Source organism: Falco cherrug, unplaced genomic scaffold, assembly GCF_023634085.1.
Source record: "Falco cherrug isolate bFalChe1 unplaced genomic scaffold, bFalChe1.pri scaffold_35, whole genome shotgun sequence".
Classification (NCBI taxonomy): domain Eukaryota; kingdom Metazoa; phylum Chordata; class Aves; order Falconiformes; family Falconidae; genus Falco; species Falco cherrug.
The window spans coordinates 875,660-899,425 of record NW_026599480.1 but is presented as its reverse complement, the minus strand read 5'-3'; the positions used below and the strand labels follow the sequence as shown (position 1 = coordinate 899,425).

General features: G+C 44.5%; 2 protein-coding genes across 2 annotated transcripts; both read left to right on the top strand.

The window, feature by feature from the left end:
• Positions 1–10,205: 10,205 nt before the first annotated feature.
• LOC129735097 (heat shock factor protein 5-like) lies at positions 10,206–13,608 on the top strand. Its single transcript, XM_055700476.1, has 4 exons — positions 10,206–10,273; positions 10,384–10,577; positions 13,408–13,552; positions 13,605–13,608. Exons 1-4 carry the CDS (start codon positions 10,260–10,262, stop codon positions 13,606–13,608), a joined length of 357 nt encoding a protein of 118 aa, XP_055556451.1. The 5' UTR covers positions 10,206–10,259.
• Positions 13,609–13,623: 15 nt separating this feature from the next.
• Positions 13,624–22,667, top strand: LOC129735096 (heat shock factor protein 5-like). The gene is made up of 3 exons (XM_055700475.1): positions 13,624–13,781; positions 17,023–17,120; positions 22,128–22,667. The coding sequence occupies exons 1-3, from the start codon at positions 13,658–13,660 to the stop codon at positions 22,665–22,667; spliced, it is 762 nt and encodes a 253-aa protein (XP_055556450.1). The 5' UTR covers positions 13,624–13,657.
• The last annotated feature ends 1,099 nt before the right edge of the window (positions 22,668–23,766 follow it).

The window sequence follows — 23,766 nt, the reverse complement described above, 5'->3', positions numbered from 1 at the left end:
CACTTTGTCTCAGAGTCCAAGTGCCTTTCTTACTGCAGCCATAACCAGCTGGGCTGCTGATGGCCAGTCCCCCAAGGAAACTGGACACTCCAGGGACCTCAAACTTGCCTTCATGGCCATGTGCCTCCTAGTGGCCTATGGGCTTCTCAGATGTAATGGATGTCATAATGATAGCCGAGATCATCAGCCTTCTTGTGGCCTTGGTTACTCCTTGGTTAGCGGCTCCTGAATTGGAGAAGGCAGTGATAAAGAGATGCACAGGAATGGAAGAGATGGCCAACGACCCTGCAGGTGCCATGAAGGCTTTGCAGGAAGAAGTGTGAGAAATAGCCCCTATAGCTGTGCAAAATGGAATGGCATTAGATATGAAGCTGGTGTCTCAAGGCAGAGTCTATGCTGTTCTTATCACCAGTTGTTGCGTATAAGTAGATCAAAGTGGGAGAATTTCCACAGATATAAAAATATTGGAAACTTCCTAATATTTGTCATGAGTCCCAGGAAGTTCACACCTTCCATGGAATTCAAGACATTTGGAATATGATGACATCCTGCTTTCCTGATTTACAGCTATGGGTTAAGAAGTTCATCTCCAGATGCCTTTCTCCTCTTCCTCTATGATCACTCCAATCCATTCTACCGATGTAGCTTCTGCTTTAAGGTTCAGAGAGGAAAAGTTGGACCCTCTTTCAGTAGTGTCTCTAACATTCCCTATGGGTAACTCTTCAGTTGTGGCAATAGACTTCATGGGCATCTGCACGAACTAGCAATAATACAGCTGAGGAATGTATTTTTTGTTTATTAATTTCTATCCCAGTCCCCTCACCACCACCACCATCCACGATTCCCTGTTAGCAATCCCTCTTTTAGTTCTGTTTACACCCCGTACTCTAAGGAAAGCAGGCAATAATTACTGTCAAGAATTTGCTATATTCAGCTTTAATAGTGAGGATGGAGAGCTGAGGAGCAAGGCTGTCCACACAGTGTTTAACTCCAGGGACTGATTTTCCTACCTGTCCGCACCTCCTCAGGAGACACTCTGCATCAAGAGCAATTGGAAAAGCCTTCTATCATTTCTCCAAAGTGCTCATTACCTGCCTTTCTCTTTCACTGTGCAGCTGAAGCTTATCTCATTAAGTGTACAAGCCAAACTTGAAGACCAGATGTCCCTGATGGAGGAGACAGGGCTTGTCAGGGCGTTCTGCCTCATCATGAGCCCAGGGTGTCTGTGCTGCTGTGAATTGCAGGTGTTCAGAGGAGACTGATGAAACCTCTCAAGAACACCAAGCCAGGAGCAAAGCCCACAGCCCCTGGAAGCGTTAACGGGCCCCGCTGAGGGCCATGGCTGAGAAAGCCGCCCCATGGCCTTGTTAGAGCCCATCCTTGGAGGCTGTGAGTGCAGGAAGGCAAAGGCGCTGTGCAGGCAGCTCTGCTGCTGAGCAAAGCCTTGGCTTGCTTGATGAAGCAGAAAGGCCAAGCCGTGACGTGCAGCCTGTGGGAAGGTCGGTGCTGTCCCTCACACAGGGCTCAGGGCTCTTGCTGGGGACCATGGAAGGTGGGCATCCAATGCCGAATGGGATTGCTGTGGGAGATGGTGTTGAAGGCTTCCCTAATATCCAGGTAGACAGCATCCACAGCCTTTCCCTCACCCACTAGACAGGTCACCTTGTCACAGCAGGAGATCAGATTCATCAAGCAGGACCCGCCTTTAATAAACCTATGATGGCTGGTCCTGACATCCTGGTTTTCCTGTGCCTCCTGTGTGATGGTGCTCAGGACGATCTGCTCCACAACCTTCATTGGCGCTAAGATCAGGATGACAGGCCTGTAGTTATCCAGATCCTCCTTCTTACACTTCTTGTAGGTGGGCACCACTCTGACAAACCTTCAGTCTTCTGGGACCTCTTCAGTTAGACAGGACTTTTGATAGTCATCACTATGGTGAAACAGTTGAGGAAAAAAGCAATGATTTTCACAGTATTCCTGTATCACGAGATGTCCATAGCCCAGGATGCTTTCAAAAGCACTTTGTCCTTCCTGGATATAAGTTTCACCTGCAACACAGGTCTTCTGTGGCTGCAGAGAATTCACTGGCAGCAATGCCCTCTCCTGCCAGCTCTGCACAGTCCAGCCCTGCGGCGAATGAAGAGACGGGACGCAGCTTGATGCAAACAAGTTGTCCATTTATTAGTGATTTTCTTACAATTATATATGTTTCTACCTTCTACATATTACACACTGACTGGTTAAATCTTAAGCGTAAAAAACACTGATTGGTTAATTTTTAAGGCACACCGTTAGAACAATAGGAACTTACTAGTTTATCTTGACATAGCAATAATTTCTATTCCAAGGTTAGGGAGTTTCTTTCTACGCGGCTTTCTTGATTACATATTGGCGCCATCTGTTCCCTTATCTGGCTACTTGTTTCTCTGTCCGTCTGGTTGCCTCCTCAACTGTGACGGCTCAGGGGTCTGCAGTTAGCTTGTTCCTTTGCTCCCAGGGCTTGTGCCCTACAAGTTCTAACAAGTCTCTGTTCATCAGGCTATCAGTACTTGGACTCTTGTCCTTGAGGCCTTGTCCTACATCTCCCCCTTCCTGTTGCACAAAAAGAACCCCTGAAATCGAGCAAAAACAAGGCACAAGTAATAGAACAAATAAAAAACCAACTAAGACATATTATCAATGTCAAAATAACCCACTGTCTCTGTTCCGTACAATTTTACAATTTCCCCTTTTCGTTTTTGAACAGCTAGTACCAGGTTTGCCATGTTCTGCAGGGCCCTTGCAAACATGACAGCAACCAAGGTAACAGCAAACAAACAATACTGCCAATTGAGTGAATGGATGCCAAAAAAAGGTTGAAATTTTCTCAGATTTTGATAACATGTTGCTGCAATGGGGTGCCTAAAATCCATGCAGCACATACCATCAAAATCCTCACAGCCATGTCCTTGAACCAACACCAAAAAGCAGTGGCGATTTTGACTCACATTCTTAACTGCCTAACAAACAAGGTGATTTAACTCTTTAATGCTTTCCCTGCTGTTACTCTGGATAAGAGAAGAACTGCTGCGACACGTTCCCATCATAGCCTCCTACTACATTAGCATCTACAGAAAGACAATTATCGACAAAGTGTAAAGAATATCAGCTTCTTTTGGATTAACATTATACATAGATGGAAGGGCACACCAAACAAGAACTGGTTCGGTCAAAAAGTTCGAAACATAGTATGCCTTCTCTGAACATACCTCTGGGGTCATTCCCTTCATTTCCTCTCTTTTTTATGCAAAGAGAAACACTTTTACCATAACAGAGAAGCCCCTATTTACATCTCTGAGCCGGGACACAAACCGCAGCTGTATGCGCCACCAGGCTCAGGGCAGAAATCATTCATGCAGTTACATAGCTACATATCTCTACAAGTATGCAGACACCTATTAAACACTAGATAACCATGTTTATCTTTCCTGGTCTCCTTCACAATACCCAGCTGTTCTCTCATCTCTTGTTAGGTCAAATATTCTCCAGCTTCCTCTCCTATCTCTCTCTTCAGACATTCTCTATCCTCCTCTTTTTTGCTTGTTAATTGCAACAAGGCAAAGGTTGTGTGTAGTTAGGCGATTTGAAAGCCCTTCACGTTAGATCCTTAAACGCATCACGTCGGGGTCACCAATTTGCGGCGAATGAAGAGACGGGACGCAGCTTGATGCAAGCAAGTTGTCCATTTATTAGTGATTTTCTTACAATTATATACATTTCTACCTTCTACATATTACACACTGATTGGTTAAATCTTAAGCGTAAAAAACACTGATTGGTTAATATTTAAGGCACACCGTTAGAACAATAGGAACTTACTAGTTTATCTTGACATAGCAATAATTTCTATTCCAAGGTTAGGGAGTTTCTTTCTACGCAGCTTTCTTGATTACATATTGGCGCCATCCGTTCCCTTATCTGGCTACTTGTTTCTCTGTCTGGTTGCCTCCTCAACTGTGACGGCTCAGGGGTCTGCAGTTAGCTTGTTCCTTTGTTCCCAGGGCTTGTGCCCTACAAGTTCTAACAAGTCTCTGTTCATCAGGCTATCAGTACTTGTACTCTTGTCATTGAGGCCTTGTCCTACACAGCCCTGCATGTCTCCGGTCCCAAGGACAGCATGGATTGCTCTCATTAGGGACATCTCATATCACCTTTACAGTGCCAGCTGCCAACCACCCCAACATGCTCTGCAGGAAAACTTCTTCTTCTGTGTGACCTTGGGTACCTGTAGAGGTATTTTTAAAGGATCGAGAACACGTTACCATTGTGCGGGTTGGACAACCCAGGCCTGTTAGTTGAAGATGCAGAGCAACTTTAAATTGTCCTGGGAACAAGCAGAGTGAGAAAAAAAACAAGCTATGCACGAAAAAGAAGCCAGGTGCAGAGCATGTCCTGGGAACCGCGAAATCAACACACTCTCATCAGCACACTCTGATCAGGCGCCTGCAGCATGCTCACTGATCAGTGACACAGACACCCACGTGACCAGAAACTTTTATCCAATCACCTGTGTGTAAAGTTGTGTGAAGGGTTTGTTTAAGTTATAAATATGACCTGTTTGTTTAATAAACTGAGCACGGCATGTAGCCATATTGGTGTGATTGTCGTGACTTGGCCGACTCTCCACGGGGGACCCTCTTCATCTTCCCACTGAAAAAACACCCCAGTTACATGTAATATTATTTAAATGCAGTCATTTTAGTACTGGTGAATGTAGAAGAATGGCTGCAGAAGCATGGCCTTAGAATCTCTGAAGATCTGCACAATCCAGGCCTGGTATTAGAATAGGCCTGTAATCAGAATTGTACTGAAGTTGCTGTGCTGAAGTTAACAAGAAAGGTAGCCTTGAGCTATTCTTGAATCCTGAGACCAAGTAATTATCTTGTGCCAACAGGCCGTGGCTGTAACAAGCTACAGCTGCTGGGAAAGCAGGTGCAGGGCCAAGAAAGATAGCGACCGGTATGGGAATACAGGGAGTAACAAACTACAAGGCTGAAGCACAGCAACACAATTAGCTACGTGGATAGAATGCTTATTTAAGTCATGATAATTAGGGGTGTGAGAACCGCGCGCGTTTAGAGACTACTAACCAATTATATTTCTGCTTTACGAATATGCATGTGTATCGGTTCTGTATAAGTAGTGTTAGAAACTAATAAAGTTGAGCAAGATGCATAACTCATATTGAGCGTCTTCTTGACTCCGGCGAACCCTTCTTCCAACAGGTGAACACTGCAACAGATTGACAGCATGATAGTCTTAACAGGCCTGTCCCGTAGAAATCTTTCTAATTTATCAGAATATATTTTACAGTATTTCTTAGTGTAACAATATCATCTTCAACCTCAGCTTTTAAAAAGGTTTTTTGGGGAAAAAAAATCCTGCAACAAAAATAGAAAATTCTAACATGTTTTATGGCAACAGTTTTAAATTAAACTGTTTCAGCATTAAAAATCCATTAGAAGTGGGACAAAACCTCCCAGCATAAAGACAACTATCTAGGGATTCAACTACTGAAACTTCTTGCAATCAACTTGCTTCAGTGGAATAACCTTTTTTCCAGCTTACAAGAAAAAAAATTCTTGAAATGAATCAGAGAAGTCAACACCAAAGTTTCTCTACATCACAAAGCAATAAGGCAATTTAATATGGTATTAACACATGAAACAGAAGTTAACTATGCTTTTCAAAGTTCACTTAAAACAGAACTGAGAAAAATGGGCTGATGATATGTTCTTAGGCTTCTGTTCTAAAATTGTCATGTTCCATAGTTTCAGATGAGTCCCCTGAGTAGGAAAGTTGGTTGTCTTGTACTATGCTCCTGCTTCCAGACCTAATCCCATCCATAATTAAAAAAAGAGATTATTTGCCAAAATTTGTCAAATCTGAAAACAGTTTTGAGTTTAGTCTTATCTGACTTATTAGCAAAGCATCTAGGTCCTTCTTTCCTTCCTAATTAAGATGACATGGATAGAAATATTCAGTGTTTACTTATGTTGATTCAGAACAAATTAAAATGTAGTAGTATGAGACTGTCTTAGCTGTGTTACAAGAGGTCTGGAGCTCGAAGATTTGTACTGCTATACATTCAATAAGAAAATAATATCCATCCTTCTGTACTAGCTGATTATTTCTTTAGCTAGAAAAAAAAAGTAAGAAAAATCACATTTCTTCCAAAATGGTAATTCTCTAGGGAATGTTTTTCAACTGTTCTTTGTTATCTTCCTAACAAAACTGAAAATAATTACAGCAACACTTCTTACGACTCACAAATCTAACATGCATATAATCATGGTAAGAGCAGTTATTTTCCAGCTTTATAGTATATATGTACATTCCTCTTATGCATTTAGAGGTGGACTTTTTCAGCCCAGGAAGGGTGACTGTACGTAGCGTGTCTGGCCTTCTGCAAATTACAGGCTTGATAATGTAAACTGGTCACTACCTCAACTAACTGGTAGCTGAACAAAAGCACACATCGATTTAAATTTTCCAGGTGATAAAAAATCCTCCACTTAACCTTGTAAGACCTTCCAGGGATTAAGTGCTGCCTTTACTAACAGTGGTATGTCATTGGATGGTAGTCAGGGTCAGCACACCGCATGGAAATGCAGCCGTCCTTGCCCTGACATACAGTAGACAAGCTAACAATACCATTTTTGTTCAGGTCTGCAGAATCAGAATTTGCACATCTGCAAAATGTGTAATTTACATCGTTCAGTTGGTAGGGGTTTTTACTATATATATATGTATAAGCAAGGGAAACATAGAAAACTAGGAGGTTATCAGAAAAGGTTGGAATGGAGATTAAGCACTGGCAGAAGAGGATTATGAATCTCTGGCAAAGGCCCACCTTCTCGTCTGTACAATGGACACATCGCTGGTGTCCCGCAGCAGGGAAGGAGGAAGAAAGCTAGCTGCAGAGAAAGGCACAGCTGTGAGAGAGGCACACACCAGAGAGTAACTGCCATGGTACATGGCAAACAGGGGCGTGCGGGCTAACAGCAATTTGAGTTCACATGGGTGAAAAAGAAGGAAAGCACTGAGTTCATACGTCAATGACACAAATTAGTAATAAGCTATTTATTCTTGCAGCTCCCATCACCTTTGGCTAATAACAATCTTTGACAGTAAAGTAATGATTAAAGTCCTCAGCACCAAATTTAACCCACTGACCAAGAAGTGGCAAATGAATCCACTCTTGTGGCTGAAGTCAAGAATGGCCAGTGGTACGAAAGGGACCGATGTTTCTGTGTGTTAGTTTTAGGGAATCATGCTCTGCATTTCAGTTATGGACTACGTATTGCTGGCTCTGCCCTGAGTTACGGATGATACACTAAAAACCTCACCTGTCCCACCATCAGGTAGTCATGGTCTTCTGGCACTCTTGCTGCACAGGGAGAGAGAAACCCAAATTCATTACACTGAAGTAATGCAAAAGACAACCTCAGGAATGCCGAGAAGAATTTTTTTGTGGACATTTTTCTGGATTTTTCAGATTTGCTTTACTTAAGTTTTGGCTGTTTACACTGAGCAACATAATTCTTAATAAATTATTACCAAAGGGAAAAAAAATGCAAAGCCTCTTGGGAAGACGACAGCATGAGCTTACTAGAATTGTAGGCCACTAATTCCTCAGGTAAAGCAACATCCTTCTGTGGTGCTGGATTTTAGCTTTGATGACAACATTGACAAAATTTCTGCTTCTGGTTTAATTTGAAGTGTGAAACTCTGTTAGCAGCCCCGCCCAAACATCATTTTCCTCACTTCAGCTATGCAGAAGAGCAGAGGGATATTACTTTCAGTTTAAAAATAGGAAGTTTCCCATCAGTTTATTCAATTTTGCCCCCTTTCTGGAACTTACTGTGCTTTTACTTGCCTTGGTGGTTAGGGGCTGTGCTGTAAACCAAAGCAATAAGGACGACTTTAGTTAAAGAAGAGGTTTGGGTTTGTACCTTCTTGCTAAGAAATCTTACGACAACTCCAAGATAATGTATTTGAGGTCACGAAACACATGGGTGCTCAGTCTTCTCACTACTGTCTTGCTTTGAGGGCAGCCAAGACAGAGGAATGTCATTTTCTTCCGCCACTGCTGGTGACCTGTGGGCAAGATGCAAGCAGAGAGAGAGATCACCGCACTCTTCCTTCCCCGGCTCCCTGCTCTTCTTTGCCTGTTGGTTCATAGCAGATTCCTGTTCTACAGCGGTAAGGATGGTTCTGCTGGTTCCTGCAGTCTGCCTGCAGTCACAGCTGGCAGCACAAGGCAGAGGAGAGGGCAGATCTGCACCAGTGCAGCTCAGGCACCGCCTCAGAGCTGTGCCAGCGCACAGTGCAAGCACTCGCAGTGACAAAGGTGCCTCTTAAGAGTTCTAATCTTTGTGAATATAGCTAATCTTGTTCTTTTTCTTTTTTCCTCTCTTTTTTCTTCACACACACGCACACCCCCACACCCTCCCTTAGCCAAGTAACATTATGATAATCAAAACATCCTGTGGCAATTAGTTCCCCGGTTTCCCTGTGATTAAGTACCTGATTTGATTTCTCCTATTTGAAATCCTCCATTAGTCGTGCTTGCCTCCTTTACACTAACTACAACTTTACTACCTATGTTTTTACACAATAACCGCCCCTCTGAAGATTCCTTCTTCAGTATTTCCTTCCGCTGAAGCTAGTTCTTATCCTCGCTGCTGATTTTCACTGCCCCATTTTAACCCCACCTGATCTGTTCTGGCGTGGGGATCAGAGCTGCACAGGTCTGGGGGGTTTTAGGGCAAATTGACACAATTCCCTATTTGTTCCGCGTTCCTCTGCGCTCCTTATAAATTTGCTTTTCCTTTTGTGAACTGCCAGTGGTTTTTAAGCTGACACTTTGCAACTACTGCTCTGCTGGCAGCATTCCTCCCGGCGGGGTAAGCACCAGCCCGGTGCACCCCCGGCACATGGAGCAGCTCCCCAGCCCCCCGCTGACCGCGCCCCCCTCTGTCCCCCCCATCCTTTCCGTCCCCTCCATCCCCACCATCCGCACCCCCCTCCGTCCCCTCCATCCCCTCCGTCCCCGCCGCCCGCACCCTGTGGCAGCTGCGGTGGCCCAGGCAGGTCCGGCTGCTCAGCAGAACCCGCCCCGCCCCTCCCAAGACCGCCGCTCCCTGGGATGCAATGTTGTGTCACGTGGCCCTGCGGCCCCGCCCCTTTTCCTGCACGCGGTTCCGTGGCGCCGGGCAGCCATGGTGGGGTGCGGGGCCGCGGAACGTGTGTTCCCCGCTCTGCCCCGTCTGCAGCCGCTTTCCATGGCCTGGCGCCCACCTGCGCCGTGTTTCAAGGACCTCCAGGCTGCCACTGGGACGGCTTCAGGCTGGCGGCAGGGCTGCCCCGAGTGGCAACTTTCGGCCCCGGGCCTCAGCCGCCCGGTCGCTCACAGAAGCTACGGGAGATGCTGGTGGCAGCGGAGCTGAAGGGCCGGCGAGGTGAGGGGACCGGCGGGGCGGAGGGGGTTGGCTGAGGGACATGGTGGGGACAGTGGGACATGGCCCAGCTGAGGGGACTTGGGGAGCTGAATGGATTGGGGGAGTGAGGGGGATGGCGGGGCTGAGGGGACCGGGAGCTGAGGGGGATGGCGGGGCTGAGGGCACCGGGGAGCTGAGGGGGATGGAGGGGCTGAGGGGAGGCTGAGGGGACCGGGGAGCTGAGGGGGATGATGGGGCTGAGGGGGGGCTGAGGGGACCAGGAGCTGAGGGGGGTGGCGGAGCTGAGGGGGGGCTGAGGGGGATGGTGGGGTTTAGGGGGTGGCCGGGCTGCGGCCGTGCCGTGCCGAGGGACCGGGGCGCTACGTGGACCAGCGCCGCGGCAGGGCTGAGGGCGGGGGCCGCACGCGGCAGGCAGCACCTCGCAAGCGGGGCACGTGCTGTTCGGCGCGTGGCGGCGGTTGAGCGCGGCGTTGGTGCCACCTACCGACACGGACGCGTCGCAGCAGCCCGTCCCCGTCAGTGCCGACACCTTCCCCGCCAGACTGTGGCAGCTGGTCAACAGCCCGCGCTGCCGCTCCGTTCGCTGGGGTGCCTCCGGCCGGGGGCTGGTCATCAACCAGCCGCGCTGTGAGTGCGAGCTGCTGGGCGCCGGGCCGGCCGTCGCCGCGCAGCCGGGTGGCGACAGGGCAGCGGCAGCCTCCGGTTTCTTCAAGACCAAGAACTTCAGCAGCTTCATCTGACAGCTCAATCTCTATGGCTTCCGCAAGGTGGGGATGTTGCCAGGGAGCAGTGTGGTGGGGCCCGGGCCTAGGCCGGGCCCAGAGGGTGGACAAGGCAACGGTGGCAACTGCACCGGGCCCCTGCATCAATTCCGCAGCCCCCACTTTTGCCACGACCGCCACGACCTCCTCGTCCACCTGAAGCGCCTGACGAAAGGCAACAAGGCGAAGATGGCAGCGGGCCTGGATGTGACCAGCCGCCCACCCAACCGCTTCCAGCGCTTGCTTGGCATGCCACTGGCTGGGCAACCGCTGCTTCCGCCCTCGACGCTCAGCAATGCCAACAGGCCTGGTGAGTCGGAGTGGGCCGTGTGGGGCCTTGGTGGGTTTTTGAGAAGCGCTGGGTGGCAAGGGTTTTGAAAATCAACACTCCCCTGAGGGAGAAGGGTTACCTGTCCTTGCCGGTGGCATCTCAGTTCACCTGGTGTAGGGAAGCTGTTGTTTATGCAGGTAGATCTGCTGCCAGTAAGCATGAGTAGCATGGTTCACATGTATTTCGGGCTGCCTGTAGACTACAGTACAGTCTCCATTGCGTACTACACTAAGAACACCCTTGCCTGATCTCTGTGGAGCTGGCACAGCTCTACCAGATGAACGTTACTGCTTCTTGCCCGTCGGTAAGGATGCCCATCAGTAGGGGTGCTTAATAAGCTGTCATTAAATGTGTGTGAAACAGTGAGTCATGTGAAGTGATCACTAGAGCATCCTGTTAGTTTTGTGCAAAGGAGACAAGACCTGGTAGTAAGATTTTTGTCAGTTGTCTCCTGAAAAAGAATTCACAAGCTACGCAGTTTTTAAAAAGGATTGCATGAGTAGGTGAGAGCTAATTAGAAAATAATACTGCTGAAAAGCCCTAGAACATGTTTTCTTTCTTTCTAACCCTCTTTGAGAGGATCTGAGTTTTCCCAAGACAAGTCTGAGCCCTCAGGATTATTTCACACATTCTGTATCAGCCCAAAAGCTTTGTAGTTGGCTCTGTGTAAGGAAGATGTGAATATCTCGCTTTGCAGTGCTCTTGGGCTGCTCTAACTGTGGGCTGCCGCCAGAAGAGCACTCCTGCTTCCCATTCCTTTGGTGGCATGTTAACTGTCATCTTCCTTGCAGCTGATACAGCAACGTGTTGGTTCAGCGCAATGTTCGGAGAAGACTTTAACAGCCTTTTTGTGGCTGGCTCTTGGACCCGGGTGATGCACCCCATGGGTGCAGAGCTGTAAGGTGCGGTGTAGGAGAAGCAGCAGGACTGTGCAACCAGGAGAAGGGGAGAAGCAGCTGACGGTACTGCTCTCTGCAGCACCGGCTGGCATTTAGAGCAGAGTAGGGTATCACCATGCTCTTGGTTACTGTGTCAGGGTAGGAACTTCATCTAATTCAAGTGGTGTTTTCCGTGATGTGTGTGGAACTGCACGTGCAATACCAAGAAAACAAAATGAAGCATCGGAGAAGGGATGGAACTTATTTCGGTAGGGAGGCTAGGAAGCATTTAAATTAATGATTTGATGTGAACGTTGTTAATGCTAAGATGAGTCATTGCAGACTTCAATGAAATGTGGTTTGTCTGCTGTAATGCAGACCACTGGTAAAGGAAATTATTAGAAAGAGATGACCTGTTCATTTTTTGTCCTCTTTTTTGATGGCTGCAGTTTCAGAGTTTTTGCTCTAGGAGTCTCGTTTTCTAGAAAGACAGAACAAGGAAAACATTGGGGTTTCTGTGCAGTCAAGTTCTGACAGGCTGACAATGCACTGTTGTGCTCTGTACTGACTATTTAGGGACACGTCTTCGCTGTAAATGTGAGGTAATTTGATAGATAAGAGATACTTTTGTTTGCAAAGCGTCAGTCTGTTCCCAGTGTCTTGCAGCATGTAACGTTGTGTTAAACATTCAGGAGCAATTCCTGTACAGCAACGGGAGGTTGGTAACTTGGCATCCTGTGGTGTCTTGTTTATGTGTTAGAACTAGATAATCTTCATGTCCCTATCCAAAGGTAAAATATAAACAAAAGGATTTTCATACCCCTGTTCCTTCTCTGTTTATAAATGGTGAAAGTACTGAACAGGAAATAAACAGTCCTATACGTTAAGTCTTAGCAAATTTTCAGGGTCAGCTGGTATTTATTTAGTGATTCTTAATGGTTAAATGTGAACTTGCAGAATAATGACTGTATGTTACTGATTTCTTGAATTAGCTTTCATCAGAGGAGTGCAAGAGATAAATGTGAGGCTATTTTTTAAAAAAAAGTCCTTTTGAGTGAGAATTGGAAACTACAGGTCTGAGAAAGCCTGGCTTCTAGATCAACCCTGTTAATGTGAACCATCCTGAAACTTGTAATTCTCATGGCTAAATGCAATCCTGCAGGGGAGTCACAAATGCAGTAGTTCTTAGAGAAATCAATGAGCACAGGCGTTCGGGGTGTTACTGTCAGTGTTTCAACAAAATCACCAAAACAGAAATTGAGCTGTCATGGTATAAAAGCAAATACCATTTCATGTCTGAGAGAGGAAACTGTAAAAATAATAGAGAAGAGTAAAAGGACTATCTAGGAAATAACAAAATGGCAAAGTCTGGGATATTTTAGTCTGCACTGAACTAGTTGAGCTGACTGAGAAAAAATTGGCTTTGAATTTTTTTTCTTGACCAAATAAATGACTTGTCACAAAGTATTTGCAAAGTCCTTTGGAGGATTTTGACATTGCCCTTCCCTTAGCTGTTTGTGAGCTGTCAGTAGTGGAGTTTGGTAAAATCTTGCTTTATGATGTCCCTTTTTTAAAATGTATTGTCTGATTTAAGACACAGTACTTTCAAAATTGCTTTTGTTTGGTTTAGTGAGTTACTACACATTTTGATTTATAGCACATTTCTAGATATGGGTAACTCGTTACTGCCAGTTTAAGGAGATTGAATGTTACGCAGACACCTCTGTGTTGGCGCTTCACTTGTGTGCCACACAGCAGTTCCTGCATGCTCAGGTCTAAGAGTACGGTCTCCTTTCTGGGTTAAGTATGCTGGAGCAAAGGTAGCCTTCCCAAATCATGTTGTAGAGCCTTGGCTCCTCATATTGCCTTTCTTTGCCTGTGAAAACTCCTTTCCTTAACACTTGTTTCACTTTATTTTGTACCCACTGCAGGACTGCTGACTGGAGGACAGTTTCATCAACTTTACGGTCAAGGTGTTTTCTCTCCTTTCTCCTACATGGCAACCTCGTGCCGAGCCCCCAGAACTTCACCAGCACAAAGATTAGATCCGACTCCAGTCCCTTCCACTTGGATCCAGCAGGGGCCACTTGGGTTGCTGCCAGGGCAAGGGGCTTCCCCAGTTTTCCAGATAAAGGGGGTGCCTTTCCGGTACTCCAGACACTTCCAACAGGAGCCACGTACATGCTCCAGCCTGTGGCTTCTCTTCTGCCACTTCAGCAAGGGACTCAAAGCGTTGCCGCATCCATTGCAAATTGCAGCAGCTCTGCATCTTCAGTGCCGTACTCACAAGCCTGCTATCCAACAGGTATGAAAATAAATTTCTGCATTTGCTTTTCAAAAATAGATTTTAAAGTGAGACTTTCAGATATTTTTCTACAATACTCTGCCATGTGTATATCTCAAGTGAGAATTAGAAAGTGTCAAGTCTAAAAAGAAGATGGACCTTTAAAGCAAAAAGAGTTTCTGTTTAGTATTTGAGTCCTTCCTCCAGATTTTGTGTGTCCCCTGGTGATTTTCTGGACAGCCTTTCTGTTGAGGTTAAAGGGCAAGGAGAAAAACACTTGTCCAAAAGTAGTCAGTGTGAGGCTAACTTTCATTTTTGTTTTTTTTAATTAAGCAAAACTTGGACAATGATATTAAAGCACTGAGACCTTTTTAAAAAGTAGTATCCTAGGCCTTGGTCTCATGTTTTTCCAGGTTAAGGTTTTAAACTCAAAGATCAGTCAAAAGTATTGTGCAGAACAGGGGTCCTCAAACTTTTTAAACAGGGGGCCGGCATGCGGATTAGCTGGCAGGAAGTCATCTGCGTCTGCTTGGTTTCCCCCCTCAACCCCCAGCAGGGTGGTGGTGGTGTGGGGGTTCTGTAAATACGGGGAGGCGGATTGAGGACCCTGGGGGGCCATATCTGGCCCGCGGGTCATAGTTTGAGAACTCCTGGTGTAGAATATTTCATTATGCTCGTACTATTTTTGTATCTTTTTTTTTTGTCTTGCTTAGCTTCTTTATGTTGTATTTTTTTATGCACTGAAGACTAGAAAGTACAAGTGTCTTGGCTCCTTTCTTTTCTCTAAATTATTTCTGCCACAATTGTCAGTCTCAATCACTCGATTACAAAATAAATCAGTCTCACTTAAGTGTTTTTACTCTTCAGAAGAGGAGTTGAAACAAATTACTGTTCTTTTCCTTGCCCATACTTTGAATTGGAAAAATCATATGATAGGTTATTTTCTGGGGAGTGGTGGTCTATTTGTTGTTGTTTTGTGGTGGTTTTGTTTAATTTCCCTAAAACTTCTGAAATTCAGAACAGTGACTCTTTCCTTGAACAAACTAAAGCTCAGTTATTATTCTTTCCTTCTGCCTGCTCTTCCTTTGGCAGCCGCACCTTCACAGAGACAGCTAGCTATCCCTGTTTAGAAATCCTACACAGTGAAATCATTACATCTTTTGTGCATCTCTTCTGAGACCTCTGCTGATAACATTTCGGACAATAATCACTAGTTTCCATAACGTCATTTTTGTCAAGGAAGGGTTCTGAGGAGCTGGGCATTTCTTGTGGACACACTTAAATGTTTAAGAGACAGGCAACTTCTGCCACATGCTCCTTGCCCTGTGCTCCTTATGCAAAGATTACTGTGGTGGCCAAAGTGTGGAGCCTGCCTTACCAGCTGCTAACTATTAAGTCTTCTCCCGGGAGCAGGTGTCCTGAGAATCATAGAATGGTTTGGGTTGGAAGGGACCTTAAAGATCAGCAAGTTCCCACCCCCCTACCGTGGGCAGGGACACCTTCTATTAGACCAGGTTGCTCCAAGCCTCATCCAGAATACTTGCTTCATTAGGGTGGGAGGTGGTCCCCGCTTTGCGTTTCTGTTGGTTACAGAGCATAGGCTGAAACTCATCATGATGAATTGTAGTGTCTCTGTCTCAGCTAAGGCCCCAGCCCTCTCCCGTAGTCAAGGGAAGGAAAGGGGCGTCTCAGGTGCGATTTCACGTAGCTCAGTTTAGAGTTTGTCTTGGGTAAGATTCCTGGTGTCCTGGAAGTGCCTGTTTTGAAGTACTGCCTGTAGGGGAGCTGAGGGAGACCAGCGTAGATTTAGACATGAATATGGAGATCTCTCTCACTGGATGACGCTCGTTGCTTTAAGTTTAAAGGATAACTTGGCTATGTTGCTCAGGTTGAATCTTCTGGGGTGGGAGGTGGGTGTGAGAACGCAGTGAAAACATATCAAATTTTGCAAGGTGTAATCAAAACTAAAATACAGAAACTTAGGGAATCTGAGGCGTTTGAAAACTCCAGGGAATTAATTAGCGTTTCTGAGAGTGTAAGTGACATTTCACTGGAGTATGATAAATCTTTTAATTTTCACTTTCACTCTAGGACTGTCTCAGTGGTTTTACTTCTGTGCCTGTGTATCTCTTAATCTCTCCGCTATCCTTTCTTCTGTATATTATAACATACAGAATGCTGAAATCATGTTTCTTCATATGTCCACATGAAAAAGTCTGGTTTCCTTCATCATGAGAGCATAGCAGCAAGATTAGTTTGTTTGGAAAGTGATAGTTAACCTTAAGATACGTATTTAATAAGTGAGAGAACTAAAGAATGTATGTTCAATCTTATTCTTGACTCTTTTCATTTCACTTTTGAAGTCCCATTAAATGAAATCAAAGTAGAACTTTCTCAAAAGATTTCTTTTTATGTGTATTCAAACTTGTTTGTTAACTTCCGTGACAAAAAGATTTCCCTGGTTTTTCATTATGATTCTTATTGAAAAGTCAGTAAAATAAAATATGCTCATCTAAGTCTTTTTTTCCCCACTAGCCTTAGACCATAATTAGTTTAAGGATTTAGTTCTGTTTACTTTCGGCTATCTGCAAAACCTTTGACAGTAGTAGAATCGCGTCAAAGAAATGCATTGAAGCTTCATTATCTGAGAGTGTCTAATAATGAAAAATCAGTCATGGAGACCATGTGAGACATATTAGTTATTGGTGCCACCTGGCAGTGCAAGTCCAATTGCACCTTTTGAATACATCTGTGCCTGTAGGGTTCATTTACATATGAAAACCTTCCTGGTGAGTGGTAGTTTAGGAGTAGTCATGATATTCTTCAGAATGATACACTCTTGGTTAAGATAATTCATTTTCTTTGTAAGTCTTAAAATTCACATGGTCACAAGTGTGTATGTGTGTATGAACACCTAGGCTCAGCTATGTGAATACGCTTTCTGTGGTGTATTGTGACAAGAAACTCAAGCAGCCAAATCAAAGAGGTGATATTAAGACACAAAAGACTGTGATTATGAAGTTTCTGCATGTATATGTGTGTTTTACCAATTTTACAATATATATTTTTAATATATCTATACATACCTTAAATATTTTTAAGATTAAGAAATTGGTCTTAAAATCACTTGGGAGGTAACAATAAATTTCTGGAATTTCATTTACTGTGTGATTATTGAAATGTTTAATCAAAGTAAGCAATAGAACTCTGCACACCAGACACAAGTTCCGGCAGTCTGATAGCTGTGTTTGAATTCTTGCAGCCACACCGCACAGTTGTTCAGCAGCAGCCCACACAGATCCTCTGGCTGGCTGTGCGGGTCCTACTGCTTCAGCGTGCACCCACGACAGCTTTGTCCAGGTGAGTGTAGCCTACTGAAAGGAGATGAAAGTGAAGGAGACTGTATGAATGAACTGCAGGTTTATACATTTGTGAAATTAAGGACATAAATTTGAAAACTGATCTGCTTGATAAAGTGAAAGTGATGTGGTTTACAAATACCTATTTCAAAGAACCACTGAATGTTAAACGGGTAGTTTTGTAATTCAGGTTAGGTTTCAGGGTAGCAGCATAGTGGGTGTCCTCATCAGTGGAGTGTTTTTTTGCTTGACTTCACCAGAATCACTTTTAGTTAATGAGCCTGCATTTGTATTGGAAGAATGTTCTTGCCTGGACAAAAAGAGATTCTTTAATGTTATGAAAATACTGAGAAGCAGCTCCACTTCTTTGTCCCGGACAGCTTCCTGCAGTCCTGAGTTTCATTTGTTGAACGAGAAAAACTAAGGTGACTTTTTGGAATGGGCCCCACCTCAGTGATCTCTTATTAAAGATAACTCCAGTACTTCCTGTAAATGCGTTATGCAATTCTAGTGGAAACTGCACCTTATTTGGAGGGCCTGGCTTATCAGATATCAGAAGGTCTTTAGTAAGAATGCAAGGGCTTCCTTTTCTATTACAGCATAACGCATATACTTTTTTCCCCCCTCCCAGAGGACAAGCGAAGCAAGTTATGCTTATGTGTGTTGAAAAAGGGTTGACCTACCCAAGCTTGATCATCCAGTTTCCTGTCTTGCAAATATCAACCTTTGTCTTTTATTCATGACATTTTTAAAAAATAAGCTTACCCAAGATGGGCAGGATATGGCCCGGATAACATGTTAATGTAAGGCTATAAATAGCCAACAGCCAGTCATGCCGTCGATATTGTAGTATTTATTTTTCGCACAGTGCATTTTTGTCCTCTCACTTTGATCGTGAGCTGCTTTTTTCATCCAGGATGTGAGGATTTGTCTGAGTGATGGGAAATCACAACTAAATAGCTTATCTCGGAAGGCCGAGATCAATGGGATAGTAAATCATTCCAAAGGAGTTGTCAGAGGTGGTGTTGTGGCTAGATTGAAGGATAATATACAGTGTCCAAAGGGTCTAGTAAAACTCAGTTGTTTGGAGAAGCAAGTCCATGGGCACTGTGTGGAGTCAGAAGAGCTTTAGGCCACTTGCTAGTGGTTGCTTTGCTTCCTGGAAACCCCCAGCAAAAAGCTGCCGAGCATCTGGGCAGAAACTGTGGGAAGGAGATCCTCTGCGTGAGAAGGCCAAAGGCGAGCAGTGCCCTGTATCAGTTCCACCAGGTCAGTAACCGGCTGTCTCTGAGCAGGGTAACACAACTATCGTACCGCGTGGATCAACGGGACTTCTAGAGATTTCTGAGTCTTAGCATAGCCTAGGTCATTTCTCCTGGAACGTGGTGACAGGCTGTGCAGGTGGTACAGAAGACAGCAGTTTGCCTGCGGTTCTTGCTGAGCTGTGGGTAATAATCAGTTTGCCTTTTGTGTGTTCTGGGGCATATGCTTCCCCAAACGTCTGCTGGGGGATGTGGCAAGCTGCAGTATTGAGCATCCTGCCCTGCTGGTGTATTGATCATCCATCAGTAACCACTTGCACAAATCCTCAAAAGCGGTAAAATTCATCAGCCCTGGCTGACTAAGCATTTTTATTGTTCTTCACAAAAAATAGAACTATTGCATGGTGTATTTCCTATCGTTCCACTCAATACCTTCCACCAGTCGCAGGAATTCAGTGCAATGCTGTTGAAGCGTGGTTTGCGGGGCGTTTTAGGCTGTTTGGTCCCGCTGTGTGCTGCTAGATAGGAGTGGCACAGCCTATACGAAACTGCTGGACCAGTCCCGAAGACAGCGAACCGTATCGGCGCACTAGCAGTCAGCAAGCTGGTTACCAGCCCTGTTTCTGTTGGATCCAGACGGTGCTTTGTGGTCTCAGAAGGAAAAGCTTAAACCTTGTGCTGTTCCTTACTGGGTCTTGCAGAGAGCATCGCTTTTAAGTTTAGGAGAGATTAAGACAGGTGGAGTTTCTGGGTCTTGGAGACCAGCTGCTGGGCTTGTACAGTACGCACCTGAGCTGCTGAAAGTGTTAGGTGACCCTGCCTGGAACACGGGCAGACCAGACCGGTAACTGACTGGTTGGTTGGCTGCAGTTTGCTCTCCAGGAAAGGCTACAGAGAATTACTGCGTGGAATGGCAAGGGGACATAGGTGGTTATACCCAGACACGGTGGCTGATGATGGTGTATCTCACCAGGTTTCTGAAATCGGGGTTTCAGAGGTTTGTATTACACTCTCATCACAGTTGGTTACAAAACAGGGAGCTCGGGTACAACTTCTTACCCATTTTTCATTAGGGTTCTCTTAAGTGGGGTTTGGATTAGTGTGATGAATCAGTATCCTTGGGTAGGAATGAGTCTTTTGAGAGACCTTCTGCTATCTTCTGCAACAGCAGTGCTGGCAGCTCACAACCATTAGCTCAATACTTCCCCGCTGCTTTATCATAGATGTGAACTGAGGCTACATATTGGATTTCAGCGATTTTTTTTTTCCTGCCCCCACCCCTTTTTGTTTGTTTGTTTGTTTTTTTTAATAGCAGCCCTGCTGTTTGTTTATTGCTATTACCATGGTTATTAAGCTGTCAGTATTTCCTTGTGGAACTGAAGCAAGAGGTAACGGGAAAAGGAATATATGTGCAAGAAAAAAGAAGAACTTTGACCTTAAAAGCAGTCCTTATTATTTGTAATAAGGAATGATAATCAGCCATATTATTTCAAAAAGAAATCAAGTCTGAACTAATTCCGATGGCCCAAGCACTCAAGCCAGATTTGTGTAGTGCTAGCAGTCCCTGAAAAGGTGTGGTTGTGCTTTAATTCCTGCTCACGCTATGCTAATCTTATAAGTGAAATGCCCATCTTCTCTTTCACCACTTCTGCTAAGTCAGACCATTTTTCCTCATGAGCTCGAATGACCAGCAAACTATTAGTCTTTCAGGCCCTGACTTCTCAATATTTATCAGTTTTCCTTGTTTCATTGCTGCCTCCCCCCCAATCCTTGTCTGTCATATCTTCTCCAGGTGAACAAAAAGGATTTAAATTGTACCTTTGCGTGGCCCCTTTCTCCTGTTGGAAATACACACGAGATCCTGTAGTGCATCCAAGAGGACAATATGTGCTGTAACAGCTTCAAGCTGAGGTCCCCTAAGAAGAGGCAGAAAAAGATTCAGTATGGGTGGGTTGGTTGGTTGGTTTTTGGCAGGGATGATCTTACTCCTGGATGGTTTGGTAACCCAGATCTTACTTAAAATCCTGGCTACTTACGACAGTAAACAAGCAATGCAACAGAAATTAAACACCTTGTTAACATTTAAAAAAAAAAAGAACTGAAAAAAAAATCAAATGAGAGGAATAATGTTTGAACCTATCTCATAAAAACATAAAGGTGGCTTAGCCTTTAATGAAAAGATTTTGCTGAACTTAACCTAAATTTCTCAAATTCCAGGTTTTATTTTCCCCTCCGTTTCCCCCCACCCTCCACAGTTTGTGGCTATCTACAATCTGGCACATCTACACGAATCCACACCAGGACTTGACTTCACACACCCAGAAGACGGGATCTCATCTCTTTGTGGTATCTCCATCAGGGAGAGACCACGTCCTTCACTGGCATTTGATCTGATACGGCTTTCCTAGTAGGTGATCCTGTAGCTTCCTGTTCTCTAATTTACTCGTCTCTGGAAGTAGCTTTTCATTAACCATGACCTCAGCTAGAAGGTCTAAGGATAGTCAGGTACTAAGGACTAATCCTTCGTACTGAATCTCTTCCAAAAGAAGGCTGTTTTTTAAATAGACCCGAGTTTCTGTTCAACATGTATGACTTGTATTTGTCAGAAGAAATGACCCTTCTAGTGTCTTTTGACAGAGTCACCTCCAGAAGAAGTAGCAGTACAGACACTGGCTGTTAAAATGTCATCTATCATTTCACTTGGGCAGGACTTGCTGCTTTTGAAAAAACGCTTTCATTGTCTTCGTTCTGTTTTAAAGATTATTCGATAGATATGAATTCTACTAAAAAAAATCATCACTGGATTGCTGATTGTGTCCTGTCATCCTGTGATGTCATTACAGTGAAAAATTTTAGTAGTGTTCAGACCTGATCTGTGATGGCAAAAGCAGTCTCTGTAGATTCTACAAGTGTTTCTGACCTGAAATTCTGTCGGGTTTTTATGCAGATTGATGCAGACTTTGAGTTGTGCCTTTGTGGGACACTGTCGTGACAGGAGAGTCCAGACATGAGGCTGTGACAGGCAGGGCAGTTTTACAGTATTTGCTGTCATCGGTATTTGAACTCCCACTCCTCCTGGGACTGGGGCATCCCTGGGGGGCACCCCTTGTGTAGATGTGCCTATATAGGGACAATCACTTGAGGAGGAAAATTATATTATTGGTTAAGAAGCGGTGAGTTCCTCAAGTTGTGTTGTCCATATGCACATTTACAGCATATGGACCTTTTTCTTTTGCTTAAAAATGCTGTGGTTTATACTGATTTATTTATACTACAACAACAGGAATGCTTGAGTTTCAGAAGGAACTGAAGGCGGGTGGATTTTCTCTCTCATTTTCTATTACGTATGTGGCACGTGAAGAGGGTGGTTCTAATGTACCCCCACAGGTCCTACTAAGACCAGAAGTCTCTGATTTGAATGCTTGGGTATATTTAACACCTGCGGTGCAAAGGGTGTGCAGACAATGCATCTGCAGGCATACACCAGCTCCTGGTAAGTAACCTTCTCTCCAGGATAGACAATGAATAGAAGAAAGCAAGTGTGCCAAGAGCAAGGTGGTTAATGAAAACCAAGACAAAGTAGTAGCTTCTTTTTTTTTTTTTTTTTCCTGGTTAAACTTGCTATTTTAACTGAGAATAACAGACAGTCTTTCAAGCTTTTGGATAAATGGATAAACAGAATCAATACACATCCTGTCATGGTAATTTTTTGATACAAAAGTTCACTGTATTTTGTTTTTTTCCAGAATCCTCCAATGCAGTCATCTTATGAAGCTGAACTGATGCCATCTGACTGGCTATGTAATATATCTGAAGAAAACAAGAAGGCAGAAGTCAGTCTTGAAGCCATGTTTCAGGTTGCCGCTGAGGTGCATTCATCATGCAAAGCTGAAAAGGTGGGAGTGGCACCTGTAGAGAGCCAGAATTCAATCCTGGAGCTTAATGGAAATCAGGCACTGCCTGTTAATAGTTACACACCTTCTTCAACTGAGGAAAGCCAGCTGGAACGTCTCACTCCTGTAACTTCAGACACGTCATTTCTGGTGGCAGCAGATGGAGCACTGGATTTGTCTCCATTACAGCCTTCTGACATTCTTTGTGCTGCCGATACCACTCTGTCTATAGAAACTGCTGCTGCTGCTAAAATACTACAAGAACTTCTGACCACACAGGAAGCAGATGAAAAACAGAGCAAAGAACCAGATCACCGCCCAGCTGAACTCTCCCTCATGTTTTTTCAGGAAGAATTGTTCAGTCCAGAGCAAGTAAGGGGTAAAGGGAGATAAACCAACATCTTTCTTGAGCTAACTATATTTGATAGTAATGCTAGGGTCTGGACTGATAGCTTTTCAATATTCTTGCCTGCTTAAGAACCGAAGGCTTCTTTAATTAAGCTGTTAATGGACAGTGAAGGGTTTGCTTGTTAAAGCAAGATATAAAAAAAGAAGACGGAATGAAAAAGTATTCCATGTTAATGAGCATGGCATGTGTCAGCCTGTTGGCCAAGTTAGGGTGCTCATTTGCATGGGAAACTTGCGTAGTGCAGGTGTATTCGTGGTGATGAAGTGGATGCTTTTTAGGTTGTAACATACCATCTTTAATCTCCAACAAAGAAGAGTATTTTGAGAATTGCCACTGGAGGCAGATTTTTGATTAAATTTAGATGAACGGTTAGATTGTTTCTGGTAAATAGTTGTTAAGCTCTGTTTTCTGTGGAAAGTATAGTTTATTGACATTTGAATGGTATAAAGCATCTTCATGGTTTATACTTTGTGGTGTACAAGTCGTAATTGTACTTCAGTCTACCTGTACCTGGTCTTCCCTGTATGTAAAACTGTAAGTCTCATGAGGAGTGAGGGGCATTCTAGATGTCACTCTGTTAAGGCAGCAAATGCATGCTCTGCGCTTTTTTTGGTTTGTTTTGAAAACAAAGTAAGCTCAGGAGAGTGACTGCATCTGTTTCTGCTGCATGAGACCTACCTTGCATGTAGGCACGCAAAATTTCATTTTTGTGTATGCATTGAAGCTACTGTTTTATTGTTCTGTCGGTAGCTTGACGCCTTCACTGAAGTTTCTAGATCGGAAATCATCAGCTGGTGCAAACCTCCCATTGTTGCTTTCAGCGTTATAAAGATTAGTCATCTTCCTCTTTGGTATCTTTCTAGAAAGGGATGTGTATTCTGATCAAGCCTCTGCATAGCTCAAGCCTGTTCTGCTCAGTACCGTGTAGGGAAGAGCACATCCCTGTGCTAGTGCATAGAGTTGGCAGTACTCCTTAATTGGTGCCCACTCATTATATTAAGTGTTGACCGCACTTTAAATGTTGTCAGTTTCGAGGATTTTTGAACTGCATTTTTAGAATGACAGGTTGTCCCTTGTTGAAGG